This window comes from Chamaea fasciata, unplaced genomic scaffold, assembly GCF_029207755.1.
Source record: "Chamaea fasciata isolate MVZ Bird 193981 ecotype frontalis unplaced genomic scaffold, bChaFas1.0.hap1 SCAF_3, whole genome shotgun sequence".
NCBI classification, from domain to species: domain Eukaryota; kingdom Metazoa; phylum Chordata; class Aves; order Passeriformes; family Sylviidae; genus Chamaea; species Chamaea fasciata.
Genome location: NW_027094088.1, coordinates 92,501,851 through 92,526,554, shown reverse-complemented (window position 1 = coordinate 92,526,554; position 24,704 = coordinate 92,501,851). Strand labels below are relative to the sequence as shown.

The 24,704-nt window shown below is 34.3% G+C and overlaps 1 protein-coding gene across 1 annotated transcript in view; it reads right to left on the bottom strand.

Annotated features, from left to right (window-relative positions):
* Positions 1 to 24,704, bottom strand: part of CSMD1 (CUB and Sushi multiple domains 1) — a 1,082,532-nt gene that overhangs the window by 124,638 nt on the left and 933,190 nt on the right. The window contains exons 35-40 of the mRNA XM_066179810.1: positions 24,463 to 24,587; positions 23,758 to 23,854; positions 17,739 to 17,843; positions 7,435 to 7,553; positions 2,250 to 2,319; positions 841 to 957 (exon numbers count right to left, since the gene is read on the bottom strand). Coding sequence (XP_066035907.1) covers positions 841 to 957; positions 2,250 to 2,319; positions 7,435 to 7,553; positions 17,739 to 17,843; positions 23,758 to 23,854; positions 24,463 to 24,587 — 633 coding nt within the window. The remainder of the gene's footprint in view (positions 1 to 840; positions 958 to 2,249; positions 2,320 to 7,434; positions 7,554 to 17,738; positions 17,844 to 23,757; positions 23,855 to 24,462; positions 24,588 to 24,704) is intronic.

Here is a 24,704-nt window from a genome sequence, read left to right as displayed (position 1 = left end):
AGCAGCAAAGTATTTCTACAGATAAATTTGTAAAATACTGTGAAAGTAGTACACCTCACTACAAAAGACCCTCTTATGAATGCAAATGGAGAACTTGGAAAATAAACTAATTTCTCAGATAAAAATAGTGAATTAAGTAATTTAAAGTTTTTAAAATTAATTTCCTTATTGAGCATTGGCATGGAATTTACAGTATGTGACACGAAGTTTCACAGCAAAAAAAATTATTCCTCTTTCAGTTCTAATAATGTTAGAAGAATGTGGTTTTTTACATGAACTTACAGATTCCTTATTATCTATTATAACCTTTTCAACATAGGTATTACTTGTGAAGATATTTTTTTGTATGACAAGAGTTTTAATATAAACCTAGAAAGATTCTAAGCTGGCAACTGTAATCTAAGATTTGGAATACAGATTGAGAATGCTTTTAACAAAATTCGTAGTTTTGGAAGTGAGGTTTGTCTATTTTTATAGAACAAAAAATACTGTTTAAAAAGTCACTTGGAGAACAGAAGACAATTATTTAATTTAGAAGTCAAATTATTTATTTTGTCTGATACATCATCATGCCACAGATCTCAATTGCTTTGAAATCAGTTTCTGAGACAGGCTGAGTTAATAACAAGTTGTTCTGGCAAAGGCACATATTAAAATTGCCAAACATTTTCATTTCAAATATAGCAAATAATTATATAAAGGTTAACAAAACATTCACTAGATAAAATCTACTTTATATAGGAGCAAAATAATTATAATATTATTTTAATTTGTATAAATAGCTACATATTTAAATCTGAGTACTACAAATAATTGTTCTTCCAATATAAGTTTACTTACCGTATCCAATTGGCAATAAAATTTTCCAGGTACAATCTAGGTTACTAGGGTAATTTCCAGGAAAACCTGGGCTTAGGATCACACCAGCCATGTTTGTCAATGTTCCACCACATTTAGCTATTAAAAACAAAAAGAAAATCACTGTATCTTTTATTCATATTGTTTCTTAGTATTTGACATACACTTAATTCAAAATAGATTTTTCATTTTGTTCTCATGACCCAAAAGAAGTGAAATTTATCATAGTCAAAATTTTTCACGAAGGAGGAAAAAAAAAGGATTATATTTAGAGTGAGATCTTAAGGTGATATGTTCACTGTAATATAACTACAAATGTGTAGTTGCATATGTAGACTGAGAAACCCTTTCATCAGCTTGGCAATTACTGTTAAAAATACCTGGTGATATGTTGAGATATGTTTCACAATCAGAGGAACAAATCTGGATTTAAACTGAATTATGACCCCAAATCATGATGTAGCAAAGAATCTATGACTCAATATAACCAAAAATGCACTTGAATTTAAAAACAAACAAGCAAATGAAGCCCCCCACCATAGTTTTTACTTTAATTCAGAATGAGGATAGACTTGCTTCATAGCAGAATAATTCTTTGCTTTTTACTGGTGTGCTTCTATTCAGGAAGTGCATACATTTGGAAATTGAAAACCCAGTTGTACCACTTAGGATGACATAAATCTAAGCTACAAATATGTGAAGCAACCTTCAAAAAAAGTGGCTGAGTTTACACATATGCTACGACAGTAATATGAAGTAAGAATAACCTCAAGAAATCAAATTAGAATAGATTATTCTCTACACACAGAAAACTCAGATCTGTTTGGCTAAGGTCTAAATGTACTTAAAAGGAAAATGCTTTTTAGCTTTACTTTTCAACTCAGCATCATTTAACAGCTTTCTCAGATGAAAAGAGCCAGCCTTTTCTGGATCCCTAAAACTCCTTTTTATTCCACCATCCCTGAAGGCTTGGCTTCAGAGCAGCTTTCCACTGCCTGCTTCTTTAGGAAATCTCCTGCATGACCTGCCTGGCTCCTAAGTCTTCCAAGTTGAGCATGCTGAAAAAAGAATCTGTTAACTTCCTCTCCTTAATGAAGAAGATTCAGCCTGATTCAAAGCAGAGTATTCAGGACAAGCTAAACAATAATTAACATATGGGTTTCATCCGTGGCCCACTCTCACAATATTTTTTAAAAATAGCATTTAACCATATATAAACAAAAATTTTTCTTCTTCCCCCCTCCTGCCCCCCCCCCCCCCCCCCCATTTCATACATAAAAATGGAAACTCAAAAAAGTTTTGAACAAAGCAGAATTGAGGAACAATGGGCATGACAAGGTCAGGAGTTTCTTGTGACTGATGGTCAGACAACTGAAAACAAGTTTCCATACCAATGCAGAGAGGAGACGGATAGTTCCAGCGCCGGACTGTTCCCGGCATACAAGAAATATGAGAACGGCCCTGTTTGGAAAGGGCAAAACATCAGATTACAGATACCCATTTATGGGTCTTTCCTGAAAGACAGAGTTACAGAGGACCACCTCGATAATGTAACCAGTGCATGTTCCTGTATCAGCATAATAATTACTCGAATGAAACTCTATTTTCAAATAGTTCAGGTTTTAATGTTCTTATTTTTCTATTGAATAAATGTTCTAAAACACTTTTTCTCTGGTAACTTGAAAATTTCTTAAAAATATGATTTTAAGACAGAAGCACCTAACTATGTGCACTCATATGGTCTGATTAGTCCACTGCCTGTTTCAATTCCAGCATATTCCATCAACAGTGCAAGCATAGTGGTTGATTTTTTTGGGCTGCAATCCGGAGTGAATCAACCATTGCTCTGCATGAGCAATAGACACATAGAGGAATTTGTTCCACATCTGCTTGCTACAGATGTTCAATGTGGACCATGCCAAGACTGTCATCAGCAAATAGCAGCAGGCCTTGAACTCTCACATGGCCTCACAACACCACCCACTGCATACATGCAGCATCTTGGCAGACAGCCGTAGAAATACAAGTGCCTCTTTTTTTAGCTGTCATGTTTAATTTACTTTGCCTGTTTTTAAGAAAAATCACAAGAACCAAGCAGACTCATGTAGTGGCAGGAAGTAAATCAAGACATGGCTGTAACTCAAACAGTCCAATCACACGTACCTCAGGGTGTCTGCCTAGGACCAAAATGCTCCAATCTTTGTTTTCCCTAGAAGCAGTTCAAACTGGAAACTACAGTAGGACAAAAAGTACTTTTTTCCAGTTTTATCCTTTGAGATACTCAGGTTACGCATTCTGCTACTGAAATGTGAAAGCTGAATAAACTGGAAGTTTATTCTCACTGGAGTGAGAGCAACTGATATAAAGATTGAGACATGAAACTGAGAACAAGGTTTAGTTTCTGTTTTAATCATTTGGATATACAAACTCATGCAGGTTACTTAACATCCCTGGTTTATTTTTTTCAAGTGTATTATGAGTCTAAAATTTAGTAAGGCAGCACATCTTATCAATATAATATGAAGATTTATTTAAATACTCTTCATCCATAGCAATCACAATCTCATAAAAAAAAAAAAAAGAAAAATAATAAATAGGTAAGCTGCAGTAAAAGAAAATTCATTTGTTGACATTTCTTCCAAATCATTTGGAATGTTTACATGCTACCTTGAATAAATTTCATATAGAATTGCATGGAATAAAACTACTTTAATTAATCATTTAGTTAAGTATATTTAGGCAATCATCTTCTGAAAGCCAAAATGAAATATATCCATAAAATTACTTAGAAAGAAAAAAAAAAAGAATGGATGATTTCAATTAAATAAGGAAAAATAAATTAGTCTTTTTCTTCCAAAAATACTCCAAATTGATAACTGGATAAAAATCGTTTTCTTAAAAGCAATCTTTTTAAAGGAAAAAATGTGCATGCAGTTACTGTGTCATCTCAGTTACTTGCAAAATGAATGAGGTTTTGAATAATTTAATTAATGCAATATTCCCTGTTTTACTCCCTCTTACTAGCCTTCCATGATTGCATTGTTTTATTCTATTCTCTTTTTCTACTTTTCTGTGATTGCATGTCTCTGCTGAGTCCAGGGAGAAGCTGTAATTTAACTACCACAGTCAGGAAAAACATAAAATAGCCTATAAAAGATCTTTTGAAAAATAAAATTAAATGATTCCTCTAGCTTCAAGCCTCTTTCTAACAAGAGCACACTCTGATTTCAGTCTTTTAAAGTTTCCTCCTGTTGGGAGACACTTAATCCTACAGCTAGCAATTACCTTTTTTATGCATCTCCAGGTAGTAGTTTGAGCTCTATGACTTTTCTGCTAAGTCTCAATTATAAGCTAATCCACAGCTGATTGTTATTGCTAGCTGTGAACATGTTCTCTAAAGATTGAGGATAAATTAACAGCTAGAGTGAAAAAAAAAAAGACTCTGAAAAGTTATGCTGGTCTGTATTGGTTGATAGCAAACATACTGTGCCTCATAGAACATTATTTTCATTATTATTTCTTTTGAATTTCGACCCATTTTTACTCTCTGAGTAACATGCTATATATCTGGATATGTATACACTTTCTTACAGAAAAGTCCATACAACATAGCAATTCTCATCAATATTTTCAAAAGATTCAAACTCTTTTCTTTTGAACTTGGATATCAAAGGTCTTTGTTTTGCACTTTGAACAAGCTCATTAAACTATTTTTTATATATGTCAACTTTCACAGCAAGTATTACATTTTTACATGTATTGCAAAAGAGGTTTACAGTTGGAATATATATAGTTAAGTAACAATATGCTATGAAATTTTAAGAAACTATTTAATAATAGAATCCCTGTAAGTATATAAAAAAAGGTGCAGTTAGTCGGACAGAATATTTGATGATGCTGTATCTTGAGCATGTATCCATTTCTAATCCATGTAATTAAAAACGGAATAATGATGCCCTTTTTAACATGAAAAATTTAGACATTTCCTAGTTGAAAAAGGTGGGGATAAAAGAGTCTGCAATATGACGGGCAATACAAGAAGAGCTAAACATAAAGCAGTGTAAAGTTTGATACCTGTGTTAACCTTTTGATATCACTGATGAAGGACGATACTTTAAGAGTAAAGTTCCTGTTCTAACATAAAATCTTAGTAGTACGAATCAGTCCTTGGAGGACTACGGCTGTTTACCCTGGTGTCACAATGAAAGCCTAAAAAGCTGATTTAAATTAGATGGCTGTTTTTTATATTAAATAAGTTGTATTATATGTTATTCCATCTCCATAGGAAACCGTTAGTATAGGCTTAGTTTTTCATTTTTTTCCTATCAGATCACTGCTATATGCTTAGCCATAAATCAGATGTTTTCCTAAATGTATTTCAATCATAACAGCTCAGAACCAGTGACCTGGTTCCCAGCAACGAGGCACTAAACAAACACCTCTTGGCAATTATGTGAACAGCAATTATATAACAGCCCTATCAGCAGATCTTGATCCTTTCACTATAAAGTGGAACTGAATAAAAATATATAAAGAATTGCAAATAACTTTTTTACAAATATTCAAAATAAGAACCCTTCTCAAAAAAAAAAAAAAAAAAAAAAAAAAAGCAAAGATTACTTAAAATACAATTATATTTATTGTTGTGTAACCAAGTTCATTACAGGCTGACTTCCAGATAGATTCTGCATTGAAATAGATTGTCCTGAGTCTACAGATGAATAATGCTAAATTTAGCTCAAAGCATATTAAAAAGCCCTAAAAGAACATATAAGCTATGTCTATACTAGAGGGAAATGTGTGGGACTGAGTGCAAATGCACAGTGCTTTGTATATCTACCTCCTTAAATTTTTCTTCTGAATTCATCTCCAAAAACAGTGCCAGGACGCAAACTGCCTGTGAGGAATAGTGCCTGCCTTGTGATAATTACTGCTGTTATATTTCAGCTAGGCCAAAAGCATGCCAGCCCTCCATTCCAACAAATAAATAGTGCTGAAGATAAAATTTCAGTTCCCGTATCTTTGCCTCAGCTATAGCAACATAGGTATAGACACATAGTATGTCCTTTCATCATTTACTTAGTTTAATGCTACTTTGAAATAAAAAACTGTTAATGGCCCAATAGCAGTCTTTTAATGAAAGTTTGAATCAATTTTGGAGCCCACTTTAAATGACAGTCCTCCTGAAGAGACCATGTCATAAAAAAGTTATCAAATCTCTCCTTTTCTTACTGACATGCTAACTATGAAGAATACTGTAAGGGAAAGATGAAATTGAGAAAATAAATTTAAAAACTCCAAAACTTAATGGGTTTATACCATTAGGTATTTTAAAAATAATACTAATTTTTAAAGAAAAACATTTAAGTAGTTATACATGAACAATCAGCTGGCTTTTAAGTAACCCATAAACTGTCAAATAAGCTAAGGGTGGACAGAGAATCAACTTTGTTGTGCTCAAGTCAAGTATTTTCTTTTAACAGGATACTAGTATAATAAAATCCTTTTTTGCTATGTATATGGAATTCTCCCAATTCGGGTTGTTTCATGTCATGTAATACAAGTAAAGAGAATGAATTCGTTTAAATACCTGGTCTACACCTGCCATACATGACTGAAAAGGTAAGCATATTCCTGGTTACCCAGAGAGATGTCTCACATGCCCATGCCTAGAACCAGGTATGATGCTTAGTATGAATCCTGCAAGAATTTTAGGAGAATGGTAAGAAATGTGGAGACCAAAGAAATATCTTATATATGCTCTGGGAACACTGAATTGGCAGTCCTGAGATGGGGAACTTTATCCTTGTGAGAAGCAGAAGTTGTTATGCCTTGCTTTCTCTGATGCAGGTTTTACACTGTCTTGTATGGGACCTATTACCAATCAAAAGATTCTGAACTCAAGTGTTCTCAATGTATTTACCAGTGGTGGGTTATATACAAACAAATAAGAGAAACTAGTGAGGAAAGAAAAAAGTTTTTAGTCTTAGATTTACAGAGTGCTGAAACATTTACAAAGAGCAGCTCAATCATATGTCTACCATGTGTGAAACCAGTGTATGAACAGAGAACACCCCCAAACAGTGAAGTAATTTCTAATACTTTTCCATGAAAGATTATTAAGAATAGATTTAACATTAATAAAATTTGCTTTAGAAATTAAATTCCACAATTCCTGAGGAGAATATGAAATCTCACAATGTATTGGCACATTAAAATTTCACATAGATAAATCAATCCCCCAAAGGAAAAACACAGTACTCCATAGTTTAGTACTATAACAATTTTCTAGAGACAACTTCTTATCCATGTTATTTCAATGTCCATTTTGATGGCCTTTACTTCTCGATGGTATGTTGGTCTAAGACAAGATTTGACAGCCCAGATTTATTGAGAACCAGAAATGCCACACATTTGTAGTTTTATAATTTGGGAGCATTCACATAGGCTCTACCTAAATCATCTCAATGTACACATCACAGACTCTTTGTTAGAATATATTTTGGGCAGGTCTCTTGGCATTTTATTGCAATCATTCCACAGTGTATTATTAAACAAACAAAAAGAAAGAAATACCTGTAATGTATATCCTGGCTCACATTGAAATGACAAAACATCATTCACCATATATCTATCTCCTGATTTGATCCCATTGCTAGGAATTACTGGTTCTGGACAGGCAGCAAGGCCTACAGCTGGAAAAAGTAAAGACAAAGATGGAAAAAAACATAGATAAGTGGACAGCAGGTCTTCATTCTTCTCTGCCTAAATGAATTCTTTCCACAGAATTATGGGTATTTAAGAAAACATTAATTCAAAATTCCTTTTAACAATAAACAGAATATTTGTTTAAAACACAGAAGTTTTTAGAACTGTTCTACAGAATGTGAGCAGTATGGCTGAAGCACAAAGATGTGACTGTACCAGTTACTAGATCACATTGCTATGGCACACTACACAGTTTTATAGTTTTATAGTCTTGTTTGTTAAAAAGCCTGGGTTTTATTTGTTTGTTAATTTTGCTTTTTTAGGGTTTTTTATTCCTTTCTTATCCTTTTGAAGGAAGTGGGGAGAGAAAGAAGAAATACACTTTTTGCATATTCTCTCTTTTCAACAATAAATGAGCAGAACTTATTGATGGTTCCTTATTTTTAGGCAACTCCATGGACTATAAAGAAGTTTAGACACTGAAATTTAGTAAATTTAGCCCAAAACCATATCTCTGCATAGGTGTCACTGGATAGTCTGTTCTTAATTATTTTTAAGCCAGGTGTGAGAAAACAAAAGATTAGTTTAAAAAAGATTCTCCATGATACATAATTTCTCAAATTTGTTCATCTAAATTTGGCAACCTAAAGAACAAACTTCTGCTTTTTGTCAAGTTCATATGACTTTTTTCTCTTGTGTGCCTATCTAAGGAGCTTGTTAGTCAGCACTACGGAAAATTAAATATCAACCTTTCCAACTAAGTGAGAATACTCCAAATGAACAAAACACTTGAGAAACTAGAGATTACATTAAGTAATTCTGTGCTTTTAAGATTTTCATTGCAAACACAAGGACCAGAAGAATTAATTTGTAAGTTCATGGTCTGACAACAGAATCTCATTCCCCTTATAATGTCCCCTTATAAAAAACCTTTTGTGAAGTCAAAAATCAGTCTAAAATACAATTTTATTTGCTAACTCATTTATTTATTAGAGAAAATTACTCCTGAAATATTATTATGTAGTTTCTATGTTTATGAAAATATAATCTGTAGAAGCCAAAACAGAATGGAAATTATTTTCACAATGTGTGAGAAGAGATTTTGAAAATTAATTATTACAAAATTCTTAATTAATTAGCACAAAGGAGCAGAGAAACATGACACTTCACTGAAGGTGAGCCTGTGCATCCTTCAATTCAGTTGTTTGAAAAAACCCCTCGACTACTACTCTCAATGTCTTCCTATGAAATCTAAGCAGTTTGGTGAGAGTATGTGCAACTGGACTGTGGTTGGTACAGAAATTATGTTATGTTTGACTTTATTCTGCTATGTGACATTTTAGAACCTCTTGTTGCAGATAGTTCATAATGAAACAATATCTGATATTATTCACTGAGACCCTAGCCTTTCTAGGAATATACAATTTTATTACAGGAGCACATTTTCATACAGACATGGTTTTAACTTCATTCATAAACCTTTATGAATGTACTTTTTATCACTCAAATATAAAAAGCTCACAAATATTAAATATACAAATAAAAATTTCACACAATTCCAGTCTTTTACAGCTCAAATTTTAGCTGAAGTTAATATATTTTTCCTAATAAAGTACATGGGAGACCAAAATGTAGGTACTGACTAAGTATAAGTACTAAATAGCTGTGATGTGCATCCACAAAAACTGTTTGTTTCAGTATTAAGTGAAGTGCAATGCCTCATCTCAGTAATTCAAAGTACCCCATATAGACTGCTGTTCACTAATTTGCAAATCCAGAGTTCAGATGCAACTTAAGCAAATCAATGCTTACTTCTGCATTTTCTCATCCTTCTCACTCTTGAATAGAAAATAAAATTTAAAAAGATCTGCTCCAAAATCACTGTTATTAAATAAATAAGCACCTAACAAAGACATAGTGTCTAAATTGTTTACAGATATCAATGTACTTGCTGAATCCTGTGAATATAAATTCGTTTCCTGTCATCAAGAAATTTGTATTTTGGAACTCAGCATTCCTGTATGTTGAGAGTAACAGAGCTGCAGGGTTGGATCTGTATGAATAAAATTACTTTTACATATTTTGTCTTAGTTACAGAAACAGCTAAAACAGTGGCTGCATAACAACACTAATAACGTGCTTTTAATACAGCTCATTCATCATTGGTTGAATAGCATCCCAAATTTAAACAGACTGATCAAACAAAAACCTTCAAATTAACTTTCTATGTAACTGTTAGATATTGTAGTATACTATGTATTAATCTTTAACAGATTCTAATAATTAGGTAAAAAACCCTTTTTTTTTTTTTTGCTAGCTGCTTATACTTTTCACACCATTAGGATATACTACTTTGGTCTGATGATGCATATTATAGAATATTCTATCAGAATGTCATAAAACACTTTGATTTTCTTTGATATACCTGATATGAAGAAGCAACATTACCTTCTCTAAAGCTAGAGAAAGTCAAAAGCAGAATCAAATACTATTCTGAATCCTCAAATCTCTCTTATTCTAATCATTCCGTAATACTAGCCCAGTGTAGTTCAAAAATTGGTTTAGTTAAAACAGATCCAAACATCAAAAGAATGCTTGAGAGAAAGCAAACCAATTCTTTTATCTGGGGACAAACTAGGAAACTTAAATATTCAGAGACTCTGAAATACTTTATTAAACTAGATTGTATGTAAACAGTCAGTAATACAGGGAAAACATGTTAAATGTCAAGTCCAAGCAATCAAAAAAGGAACAAGGGTTTCTTAAGTGCATGCTTTTCAGAGCTCAGCTTCTGCTATGCAGTACAAAAGAGAACACATCAATGTCGAGTGACAACCCTCTCCCTGACCTTCTTCCACTTACTGTTTGCTAAACACTTTCTTGACTCTGTTGTGGCATAAGATAAATATGCTTTACTTATATAATTATATCCATGCCTACAATTACCTCAAATTCTGTCCAAACATCACTGCCATTGCTGGCAGAAAAAAAATCCTTGCTGGCATATCTGACAATGTGAATGCCCATTAGTGTCCATTTCAGAAAGCTGAGAACCGGACAACATAAGAATGTCTTGACAGCTGGACCAAAAGTTGTCAGACTTTCTTTTTTGAATTCCTCCCATCACTGTGCAGCTAACAGAAATACATTATGCTTTATTATATTACAAACATCGAACCGGAGCAACTTGTTCTTTTCATTTTGATGATGGTGTGTAACAAAACCCAAGCTGTCCCTTTCAAAACTTCATGCTTCAGACACCAGCCTAGAAAATGTTTTTATCTCAATGAGTTACTGCAGAGAGGTCAGATTCTTGTCAACAGCTAGTAAGTTGTATAGATATACTGACAGGATCAGGACCTCCTAAATTAAAAATGGCATGTTTATGATTCACACCTGCTTTAACATAGGAAAAAAAGAAAAGACTGTTGCACTGAAGAGCCACATTAAAAACCAATTGCATGAAAGATCTTAAAATGAAGCCATAAAATACAATATGCTACTTAGAGGAATATATTTTCTTCTCTGCTAGTCTGATTTTTATCTTTTAATTTATTAGATGTCTTCATGATAAAGAAGTACTAAAAAAGACAGTCAATTGTTCTCTTGTCCCCTTAGCAGTGAATTCTTTATTTCAGCTGCCAAGAACCTTTAACACTTGAAAAGACATGATGGAGTGGCTTCAGAAAAGGAGATGTTGGTTAAAAGTGAGCTTATGCTCTCATACATATTTCATCGTCTTGGTATAGCAGTAAACTAAAAGTTTACAAAATGAGTGATGCTGACCTATGTCATATATCCTAATTCAAGATAATAGAGCTAGATACTATTAAATACTATTAAAATATTGACTGCATAAAGCAAGATTTTTCTGAAAATTTGAATTAATAATCCCTAAATTTGGAGAGAGAGACAGACAGACAGACAGACAGACAGACAGACAGAGAGACATTTGTGGCCTAAACCTATATATCGATATTGAGCAAAAATTCAGTTTTTACTAAAAGAAACTAGACTTTAATCAAGCAGTTCAAGCAGCATGCTGAGCAAACACTCATTATTTCCAGATATTTTATTCTTTGATTTGTTTGAATATTAAGGAAAACATTTAAACTACTACTGAATTAATAAATGAGATTTTAAGACCGAGCTTTAAAGATCAGTGGCCACAAATGCAGTGGAATTAAATACCCACATTTCTAAAACACATCATTTGGATAGCTGATTCCTTCATTCATTAGATTAAAAGTAATTCAATCAAATAACAGAGATATTTATTCTTCCTACTGTTGTACATATTAGGAATGCAACAAAGCACTCTTTGATTGGACTTGATGGTGGTTGTGAAAATCATTATGTTTGGTACTTATTCTAGCACACGCATATGGAGGATTAGTTAAATGATTAATTCTCTTCTTTTTAACCTGTTGCATATTTTACTGCTTTGTTAACCATAGGTGGCTGCAACCATTTTAAAAACCTACAGTCTGTCTGAAATGACAGGAAACATCACATAGTAGCCCTCAACAAAACTTACAATTACTTTGTGACCAGAATGAAATTTTTCTAAAGCACTGAGCAAGTATTTCTTTAAAATTGAGTTTGTGTATCTTACTTGAAAAAAAAAAAAAACACAAACCAAAACCAAAACCCAAACATATGAAGGAGCAAAGCAAACAAATAAAAAAGAAACAAGGGAAAAAAATCTAAGTCATCCATAGCATACAAATTCAGTAGACCACTTAACTTGGGCAAAAAAACTTTTACATTACTGATGTCTAACACAAAGACATCCTAAAGTAAATGACAAAATCATATTATTTGCCTTAAGTCTTGTGTGATTTGAAGGCTACCAAGGAAACCTATGCACTGCCTAGATTAGATATAGGCTAAAGTATGCAGGAGCAGACTATCCAGATCCTTCTCATGAAAATAAAGACATACATAGAAAAAACTTGCAAATTGACAAGAAAAAAACATTGTTAAAAGGAAGAAAATGTTTCAAGAAATAAAACTATTCTTATTCAAATATTTAAATTATCTTGAATTATTTACAATTTCAATAAGATTTCATCAGTGGCTGAAGCTTGTATAAAGTATTTATGAATTTCTATAATGTTACTTCAAAACAATATACAGTGTGGAATATAAGATAAATGATCAAGTAATAGCAAACTAAATATATCTCACTGAAGTAAAGTTTCCCCTAACATAGTGATCCAAACCCAGGCATGCTTATAATATTTACACTGGCTAAATGTCTTTTAAGTAGAAATACTTATCCATTTATTCTAAAATATGATGTGCAATTTTTAGAGGCATAATTTTTATTGTGTGTAAATAATTTAGTAGGGAATTAAGGACACTCTCCTCTGTTGCACGCTGCTCATTAAAATTTCTTCTGGGAATAAGGGAACAAATAATTCTCACTTTCTAATGCTGTAATGAAGACTTTTTATATAAGGACATCAGGGTTTTGCAGAATACTGTTATGGTTAGTTTAGAGTAGTTTCACCTACTACTCTAATTTGTAATATATATAAAAGGTGAGGCTAGATGAAACACTACTTAGGTTCACTTTGTGTCTTCTATTCCTGCTGTAATCTGCTGATGTAGAATTTGAATTACAAATTTGGACTCGTTGTGCTCAACAGCTTCTTACTGTGAATGGATATTTTTCTGTTAATATCTATCACTGGAAAAATAATTGTCTTCACTCTAATTCCTAACTGTCTTCCCCCTAGAGAATTAATAATATCACAGACTCATAGAATATGCTGATTTGGAAGGGACCCAAAATGATCATCAAATCCAACACTTAGCCCTGCACAGGACACCTGAAGAGACACATCATGTGTCTGAGAGAATTCTCCAAACACTTCTTGAACTCTTTCAGGCTTGGTGCTGTGACCGCTCCCCTGGTGAGTCAGTGCCTGACCACCATCTGGCTGAAGAACCTTTCTCTAATATCCAACCTATACGTTCCCTGACACAGCTTCAGGCCATTCCCTTGGATTCTGTGTCTGGTCACCACAGAGAAGAGATCAGGGTCTTTCCCTTCTATTCCTCTCACAATGAAGTTATGACTGCACTGAGGTCTCCGCTCAGTCTCTACTTCTCTAGGCTGAACAGACTAAGTGACCTCAGCCGTTCCTCATACGGTTTCCCCTCAAGACCCTTCACCATCCTCATGGTCTTCCTTCAGAAACTTTTTAATAGTTTAATGTCATTTTTAGGAGTAGATTGTCCTGCTCTACTCTGCCCTGGTATGGCCTCACCTTGAGTACTGTGTGCAGTAATGGGCATCACAATATATAAATTAAAGTTTTCACTGGATATTTAAAAAAACAACTACTTCAGGACTAACACTCACTGGCTGTTTGCTTAGGAAATGTTTTAGTGGTCTTTGTTCTAACAATTTTTTCATTCTTGTTACGCAAGGAACAATGACTACACAGCAAATTTCTCTACACTTTGTACTCAGGTAATATTTTCATAGAATCATAGAATGTTTCAGGTTGGAAGGGATCTTAAAGATCATCTAGTTACAATCCCCTTGCCATGGGCAGGAACACCTTTCACGAGACCAGGTTGCTTAGAGTCCGATCCAATTCATCCCCAAAAATTTAAAACAAAGCTCATTTACTTATATAATTTCTTGAAACACTTTAAATGTTTTAGGACCAAATGATGAGTCTGGTTGCCAATTACAAGGAAGAAAAATAAAAAATTATCCAATACAAGGTGAAAGATGAAAAGAGGTTTTGGAAAATTTTGCCTTATGAAAGTTACAACAGTTTTCACAATTTCAAAAGCAGATAGCTTTTGCTTTTCCTAACTACCTGTGTCTAAAACCTCATCCAAGGTTCCAATGTCCTCTGATGAGAATTTATAATTTCAGTTAATGCTAGCTGATAATGATATACATGTAGCAGGAGAAAAGAACTCTAAGGCTGTTTACCATAGGGACTTAGGTAGCTATGAATTTTCATATTTGGAGGTTTTGTTTTTTAAAATAAGAATATGCCATTATCTTTGTGGGTCTCCTAGAAATCTGATGAAAAATAAGAACTGTGCATTTTTATTGTTAGTTTTAACTGACAGCAACTGATTACTCAAAAAAATTCCTTCATAAACAAATCCATTACCATTCCACAAAAGAGCAGGAAATATAAATAAGGGCATTTTAATTTATAGAAGCATTACTCAAATAATAAAATAAGTATAACCACAAATTAAATGCTTCCATTAACACCATTATTAAATTTTAGTCAGGGTCATAGAAAAGACACCAAATTTTTATTAAAAAAAATTGTAGGAAGAAAATTACCCACTTGGAAATGAAATGAAAATGGTACCCACCAATTTTAGTTCGCTGATGACTTGCTAATTTTTTAAATTTTTTTAAACAAGAACTGAAAACCATTAAGTATCATGATCACATAAATCCAAACAGGATCCAAGTCCTGCCTTCTGCTTTGATTGACACATTAATTGTAAGTCTTTGGGCTCACAACAGTGATGTGTTCTTATACATTTGATCTTAGTGCTCTACAACTTTTTACAAAATGTTTGGACACAAGTTGACCCAGAACGATGGACCATTTTCCTTGGTAATTAGAATGCTGATACAAATCCTGTTAAATCTACTTAGTTCATCTTACTATATAAAGCAGCCTTAAAAGTATATATTGAGGACCCCCACTGTGACTCTTCAAACATTCAAATTTCTGCAAGAAGCTGAAAGAATTGAACTGAACCCATTTATATTATACCTGAAACTTACATCTGCAAAACATTTTATCTAGAAAGAGTCAAGGGACAAACAAACAATGCAGGTGCCCAGGGCCAGGAATTACATTCAATTATCCTGATGGGTCCCTTATAACTCAGCATTTCAAATGAATCTATGACTATTGATCTAGTTCTCCTTTTTTTTTTTTTTTTTTTTTTTTTTTTTTTTTTTTTTTTTTTTTGAGTACCTGATGTTCTAACATAGCATTTAATGTTGAATGGCTTTTCTTTTTCCCAGATAGCTGATATTTTTATGTGTCTTTATTAACACAACCCTTCAACAAAATTACATTTTATTCCAAATTTTATATTGACTTCTGAATCAAAGGTATTTTTTTTTCAGATGCTGTTTAAAACATTAGGTGACAAAATGATCAGAGACTTCAGAATTCACAATCAAATACTAGCTATATCTGCACATAGAAGTATTTCCTTGTCTGCTTTTTTTTTTTTTTTTTTTTTTAATCTGAAAAGGTGATTGCTTAATGTAAACCCCTAAATTCCAGCTGTGAGAACTCGCTCAGTTTCTGTATTCAGTCACACAGAGAGATATACTGTACTCCTACTAGCCCTGCAGAGACCATGCAGCCACACAAGAAACAAACATTTTCTTTCCTGTCAGACTACCAACAGAATAGCTGAGCTCTGAATGCTCAAAATTGCTACCTTGACCTGTACTGAGGTGCAGGTCTAAGAAACACAGGCCTTGATATATTAGCACTGCTGAAGTCCAATAGATGTTTTTACAGAGTACAATTGGGAAACTGGCAATTATGAGATAAGAAAAAGTATAAATCTAAGTGATTTTATTTCCTAACAGAACAGAGTGTTTTTCAGGGGTTGCAGGGATAATAAAACTGATACAGTAAAATATAAAAAATTTAAATGTTCATTCTATGAATTTCTAGAATTAATGCTTACTTTTTTGTGCTTCATATGGAATTATACTTTCATTGTAGATTAAAGAGAGCCAAACTGAAAATAACAAAAAATAATAATAAAAAAAACCCCACGACACCTCACCCAAAAAAATCCAACACACACACACAAAAAGTTTTCTCAAAATATAGATTCTAAAAAAATCCTGCGGAGGTAATATTTGTATTTTCATTCTACATCACCACTAGAATGATTGTATTAAAATTACCCCTATAACATACTTGCATACAAATATAAAAATGCTTGAACTATGCAGGGAATTAAATGAAAATATAGGACTGTCTTGTGACTACAGTCAGATGAAAAGATTTATTATGAGCTGAAAATCTAGTCTTTCAAAATTCTTTGCAGCTTTAAGTTTAATTTTTTATCTCAATTTTAAACATAACTTATTAAAAATCATTCATGTTTTTCTACTTATGTGTACTTCTTCAAAATATTAAAAACAACATTACCATTTTTAGATATTTTTATTGGGCTCAATGAAATATAAAACCTAACTCCATTTTCAAGAAAATTCTTGAATGGCCTTTGAAAGAGAGGATGCTTCAAAAATTCTAAGGATTTACTTTGTCACCTTCATCTAAGCACTCATCACACTGTCAATGCATCATATTACTTTTTAAATAGTAGACTATTCTTAACGATACCTATTTCCAGTTAAAATCACATGAGCTATGCAAGAACATTTACTGAATTTACTATTATTCTATAGTATTTAAAGTTTTGGAGAGATGTATAATACAAATATGTTTGAATAAATTATGATTATGTTAGGTAATAAACTATGTTTATAACTCTGTATTTTAGAATGAAATTTCTCTCAAAATATATTTAAATTGACAAAAGGCAGAATTTGCCATGAAAATTCTTAGACTATTCTGTTTATGCCACCAGTGATTTACCAAGAAAACTATTGTGTTTTCTTGTAGCTCTGCAATTAAAATGTTGTTTTTTTACAATTACAGCAATTTGTTGAGAGAAAATAATTTGAAGGAAACGAAAGAACTACAAGACATAAATATGTGCACATATTAATAGGGAAAAAAATATGGTGTCTTCTCTGGCTTTATCTATTTCCAAGCAGGGAAATTAACTCTTTTTTTTGTTGTTGTTGTTACCTAAATTTCTGAACTAAGCTGAAATAGGTTTGGAAAACCTACATATTAAACACTAAACCTCACATTTTAAAAATGCTGTTATGAATTGCCAGGTTGATTTATTATGTGCTGCTAATTTGTGAAAGCTGCTTTCCATCAATTCCAAATGTCACTTCGTTTAAAATTTCAGCTCAATAGATACAACTTATAAAAGGCTTGGTAGTCAGGAAAGAAAAAAAAAAAGCAAACAAGCAAGGAAAAAGAATAATGTAAAACATCTCTTTCCCTTTCTATGTGCATGTTTTGCCCGAGTAAGTTTCAAAAAACAAGGAGCCTTACTTTTGTATTCCAGGTGAAAACCAGCTGCTGCCACACTAATGTCAGAGTGAAAATGAAGGTAAAGTTGATTGGAGGTGCTGTTCAATAATGCTGGCACAGTTGTACCTGGAAAAATAAAAGTTCTGGAATAAACTACAGCATGCTGATCAGAGTTTTGTATTGAAAAGACATAACCAGGACTGAATCAGACAGGCTTATTTTCTTCTCATTACATACATGGGAATCTCAATTATTCTGCTGTTGTCTGCCTTGTTTTCTCCTGAAGTTGCAGGAAAAGTTTGATTACAAGCCATAACAAAAAATGCTATTTAAGTACAATCAAACAAGATCCCATCATGTTTAGAGGAAACCTGTTTGACTGGGACAGAAAAAAATGAGATGTAAAGAGAAAAAAAAGTCACATAAATAAAGGATTTGATTATGAAAACAAGCTCAGCTTCCATTTGTCTGATTCCCCACATTTCTATAAATCCTGCAGTACAGAACAAAGCCTTCCAGATTTTTTTCTGTATGTACTCCACATTTTCTTCCCACAATAATATTTCAACCACTTCTGCTAATTCAGAGGATATGACAGAAAATGAAGAAGCAGAGACAACACATTAAAAAACAAAACAAAACAACGTATTAGCTTTTCCTAATTCAAATATCTATAATAAAACTGTGTGTGCTACACAACAAGCTTATCACTATACATTTTTTGCCACTGGAATTGCTAAGTCTGACAAACACTGATTTTATTACCACATGATACCATGGAGCTCATATTCTACTGTCTAAAGCTGGAAGACCTACTGAGGTTAAAAACACATAATTTTTTATCATTACCCTCAAAGACAGTATCAACTAGCTAATGAACTTCAATAGTGGATACATTAAAAAAATTCTCATTTCCTGTGAGGCATTTTCTGTTTCTATAGTAACTGTGAGCATCCTAGGTATGAGCCTGAAACTTGGGCCTAAAAAGAAATGCTGAAAAGAATTATCTTCCTAAGTCTACAATTTAAACTAGGAATTGGTAAATACTTTTAAATCTAAAAATTAATTAAGCAAAATCTTGATATAAATGGAGGAGCTGAAAGATGACAAGCTGGCCTTTAAGGAAAGTGTTTACTGTCTGACACGGAAACTCAAAGTATCAAAATTCAGACAGTACAGAGCACTCACATCACACAATATTACTCTGGAGCACAGAAAACAGTGAAGCATCTTCCTGGAAGAAAGACTTTTCATAGTGTCTGTTAAGGAAACCTGTTTGTCTTCCCACCCAGACAGGGTGGTCAAACTCCCACCACCAGAGATTTTTTCAGCAGGGACCAAAGCCCCTTCACAGCAGGCAGCTCCAGTGATCTGATGGGTCCCTGTTTGACTCTCTGCACACCCCACTCAGCCAGTCAGACCAGGTTCCCTCACAGCCTCCCCCCTGGGTCTCCCACAGCAGACTCTCGGACGTCTCATCCCATAAAGCCATTTATTCACAGTGCACTTACACTGGAACAGCTCAAGCTGATGCCTCCAAGGAGAATCCCAACCAAGAAACATCTGGGCTTTTGCACCCTCACAGTCTCACAACTCCCAAAAGTCTCTTCCTCCCTAGTCCTCAGCTCTGCCATGTCTTTGGGTGTCCTCTCACCAGGCTGAACCACAGGACCCTGGGCTCTTTGCTGTGCAAGGTGTTGACAGCTCAAGGCTTCTTGCCTCAGGCTGCACCACTCAGAGCTCCAAAGCAGCTTGAACTGCAGCTGCTCACACAGTTACCGGCACCAACTCTATTCTTCAAGAGTACACATATAGAATTTGAAATATATTTAAGGATGTTTAAGGTATCCTGTAACAATGAGGATGTTAACTCATGACTATTACAGTCTTTAATGAACAAAAGTCACCTGGCAATTCTGTTCCTTTGTAGGACCTGGTAACATTTAACACTAGTTTTTACTTCCTTAAAGGGAGTTCAATAAGACAAGAAGTTAGATCCTATTGCACTGGGGAAATAAATGAGGCTAGTTTTTAATTCTCATAATTGTCACAATTAATGGCATCATTCAGGCTGGCTATATGTCAAAAATGGAACCTCCAGGGACTGATACTGGTCCCCACACTGTTACAATATCTTCAGAAATAATTTGGGTGGTGGGATTGAAAGCACCCTCACCAAGTTTGCTGGTGACACTGAACGGAGTGGAGGGGCTAACATGTCACAGAGACCTGTAGAGACTGAAAGACTAGACTAGCAAGAACATTGACAACTTTAACAGACATAAGTGCAAAGCCCTACATGTCTCTGAGAATTAGTGAAAGAGCCTGCTACAGGCTAGGATTTGTGTGGTTGGGTGTTGTGGTGTCTGGAGTCGTTTACCAGCCTGCTCACTCACCAGTTCACATGTAATTTTGTATCCTTTCAGTTTGGTGGGTCTGACCCTCAGGCTGAAGCATAGAGAGGGCGTGGAAGAAGAAAGAGTGACTCTCACGTGGGTTGAAGCTAGCTTTATTGCTCCCACAGGACCACATCCAGAGAGAGAGAGTGCTCCTGAGGTTCTGTTTCAGCTTTTGTATGAGGGGTTTGGGGAGGGGCAAAGCAGGAACCATAACTAATCCCAGGTAAGGAGGGAGTGACCAAGACAGAAAGACAATACACAGGACATCTGATACATGACACGGGGCGGAGAAGTCATAGGCTCTGCCAGTCACCCCAGCCTCTCACCAGCGTCTGGGTTGGGTTGCAGGGAGATGGACAGGACCCACAACTAGGGAAAAACCAAAGGGGTTAAAACACGGGGTAGTCTGGAACAAACCATTCTACATAAAATTACAAACTAATAATTTCACACCGCTACAGTTGGGGAGCAGCTTTGCTGGAAGAACCTGTGACTATTGCAGTGGACAAGCTGAGTATGAGTCAGCAGTGCCCTGCTGCAGCAAAGAAGACAAATAGGTTCCTGAGCTGCATCCAGAGAGGCATTACTTGCAGAGATAAAGAAGGAATCATGCTGCTCTTCTCAGCACTTCTCAGGCTGTGTGTGGAGTATTGTGTCCCATTCTGGTCTTCACAATGCAAGAAAGACAAGGACAGACTGGAGAGGTCCAAAGGAGGACCATGAAGATGATCAAAGGCTGGAGAACTTTCCCTGTGAGAGAAGACTGAAGAAGTTAGGCCTCTTCTTCCTATAGAAGAGAAGGCTCAGAGGAGACCTCATCAGTATTCCATTACCTAAAGGGCTCCTCACTTCACTGGGAGCCACAAGAAAACAAGGGGCAAGAGGTACAAGATGCATAGGGGAATGTTTCATCTTAACATTTGAAAGAACATTTTTACAGTGGGAAAAACCATGCCTTGCAGCAACCACCCAAGTGACATGGTAGGGTCCCCATCACTGGAGGTTTTGAAGATTCAACTGGACAGAGTACTGGACAATATCACCTAAGTTCCCTTTCTTACAAAAGCTTGAACTACATGATCTTGTGAGGTCCTTTCCAGTGGGGATTGTTCTATGATTTTATGATTCTATGATCTAACTGGAATTCTATTGTGCACTTTCTAACCTCTGCATTTTCTGGGACTGGGTATATGAAGCATAGAAGATTTGTTTCATGTGGTAACCAGATGTGGTGTCCTAATTGTTTTGGACTTCCTTTACTGTCAATAGAGAGAAATGGTATTTAAAGGGCAGGCGCAGATATCACTGATGATAGCTTCAGTGTAGATATCTCCATATGAGAGTTGTGTAATATCTATCAGTCATGTAGATAGAAACCATGGCAGGATACTGGGAGTATTACAGACTTCTTAACCTTATCATTAAGAATCTGTAGTCTGGAAAATAGGCAGCTCTCCTAGGAGGCAGTAAATGCATGCAAGTTTTGCCTAAGGGCTCAAAAGGGAATGAGGACCAATGGGTTTTCTACTTAAATGTTCCATTATGGCATTGTTGCAGAAGATTGTGTCCCTTTCAAGTATCAGCAATGGCAACAAAGAATAATGTATCTCATACCAAAGGTAAACACTGCACTGAATGTGTGAAAGTCCATGTAGCTATCTAAAAAATTTCCAGGCCAAGAACAGAGATCAGTGTTCATTTTAAGTGTTTCTTGGATAAACACATAGAGCATGGATCACATTCTAACCTAATTTCTTTCTATGTTTAGCTGTCATCATAACAGTAGATTGTCCAGATGTCAACCTCAACAGCTACTGTATTTGCATTCTCTCTGTATATGTCTATACACACACATATATCTGCATCTGTTCAAAAGAAGGATCTGCTCTACACATCATAAAGCCAATGCTATATAGAGAAGAAGGTTGCACTGAGCACACAACGAGCTCAAACAGGTAATCTCAGTCATCCAGGAATCTTGGAAGTGATTACAGACTGGCCAAAAAGACTAAGTGAATTCACCTTTTTAAATCAACTCGGACATAATTAGCACAATTTAGTCAGTTCTTAGTAATTGTACACCTTTAGCTCTTGAATGTGTATTTAGAAGACAGAGAAATACACAGAGAGTGAATCAGAAGACAATGGTTTCATAAAAGAATTAGTAAGAGAGAAATTTTACCACTCATAAAATCATGCCTGGAATTCAGTTTCAATGTCACATCATTGGTTCAGTTTTGAGAACAAAAGATTTCATGCCCTCTTTAAATATTCTTTCCCATGCAGAAAAATTATTTTTCATTTTAGGTCTGACATTCATTATACAAGAGCCAAATCCACAATAAATCCATGCTACTTTATCTCCAATGAAATATTGTTAATACAAAAAGCTGTCTTTCTCAGTTTTCCTGGAAATTAAGAAGGCTTTTAAGCTAAAGCAAGATAATACACTTATTTTGTAGAATAAGGAAGTGTTATGAGTTTTGAGTGTTGTTAAAAATATTTTTAAGTGCATAATTTAATCTGTTCTTTATCCAATGGGTCTGATATACTTGCCAAACAATTCACTTCCAAAAGTAGATTAATTTTCATAATTTCATTTTTCTTATTGTCAATTTAACATGCAGCCTTGTTACTAGCATTTAATGTAAAATACTATCATCTTTTTGACAGGATCTGACTGGGATGGAATTAATCACTGCAGTTGGCATGGTGCTGTGTTTTGGTTTTGTGACCAAAACCATACTTATAACACAGGGATGTTTGAGATGTTGCTGAGCAGCACTTACACATTGTCATGGCCTTCTCACACCAGTCTGCCAGTGAGTAGGCTGGGGGTAGCCAAGAATCTGGGAAGTGACACAGTCAGGACAGCTGCCCTTAACTGATCAAAGGGATATGTCACACCTTGTGGCATTGTGTTCATCAGTAAGTTTTTCTATTGGTTTTTCATTTCCTTACTAATGCAATATATATCCATATTTTAAAAATTTATGAAATCACCAGAGAGGCAAAAATCCACCTGCATTAGCTATACCAGAATCAGAGCAGTAATCCTGAGTCTGAATTATTATTCATGACTTAATCCCTTTCTCTTGGTTTGGTCTACAGAACACAGTCTTTCTATTAAAAAAATGTCCTATATAAAAAGAGAAAAAAGTGTATGTGCTTGATGTACATTTTAAACAACTAATTATCTGGTTTTGTTATTTCCTAGTTGTATTAATTCAGTTTGTTCTGTGAGGTCTGGTGAGTTTAGATGAAGATTGCATGCTTCCTCTTTTTCATGAGAAAGGCAGGCTAATAAGGATAAGTTAAGTCAAAACTATCAAAGGAAGCTCCTTGAATGTCAGTACCAAATTATATCACTGTATCTCCTTCATAAAAGAAAGGATTTTTTTGAAAGTAGTATCAACTAAATTCCACTAATCAAAGCTAAACATTTTAGTGTTATAAAACCTCTTTGAATAGTGACGTGTTTACACCACATGAAAGTCTCCTCCGAAAAACAAGAACATTTCATAATGGTATCAGAAATGATGGAATACATACTCCTTGTCTATGTGTGAGTAAATAAAGACATGTTCTCTCACACATATAACTATATATAAAACTATTTTAAAATCATATCATGTCCTAACCTGAAAAGCTCCCAAGACGTGGTGCTGTCATATCTCCACCATCGTATATTTCAAGGGAGTCCCAATTATGCTCAGTGGCAAAGCTGATGACCTGGATCTATAAAAAAGGACCACAGAATTTTTTTAGGCCAACAAGCCATTTACATTTTTAAATGTTCTAAAACCAACAAAATAAAAAGAGAACATATAGCAAAGAAAAAAAAAATAGAGATCCAAACAAAAGACACATCAGTGTGTAAATAAAAAAAAAAACCCAATATTCACTTTTTGCATTGTATTTACTCTTAGAAAATATGACATAGGTAAGTAAGAAGGATTTTGCATGTGTGTTGCAACATTTTAAATAATTATTCAAAGTGAAAATGAGCAGAAAATCAAGATAGCTTCAGAGTTCTCAGGGCCTCAGTAATACCCTAGCAGATAGAAAGAGTTGGTATTTGCATATCAGATTGAAGGATCAGGACCTGTTTTCAATATTCTACACAATTAAAACAGAAAACTGCTTGTTAATTACTTCTCATTCATACCCCCATGTGAAAATAAAATAACATAAAATAAAGCTAACCAAAGAATACTGAGAAATCCAAAGCACTAATATTTCAATCACCCCACCCCACAAATTTAGGACTACTAATTTATGACAGTTTTAGAGAAATAAACAAACAAAACACTTAATATTCCATGCTTGACAGAATACAGACTTGCCTGAATACCTGATCCCTCAGTCACTATGATTTTCCACACACAATTCAAGCTGTTACCATAAGGTTCAGGGTAACCTGGTGAAAGAATAGTACCTCTGCGCTCAGTAAAATTCCCACTGCATGGCACTGAAAGAAAGTATTTCACAAATTATTACAAAACTTAATCCACTTTAGACAATACAGTAGTAGTAATAATTTTACTAAGATCAAGATAATTATAATAATTTGCTTTTGTAGCATTAG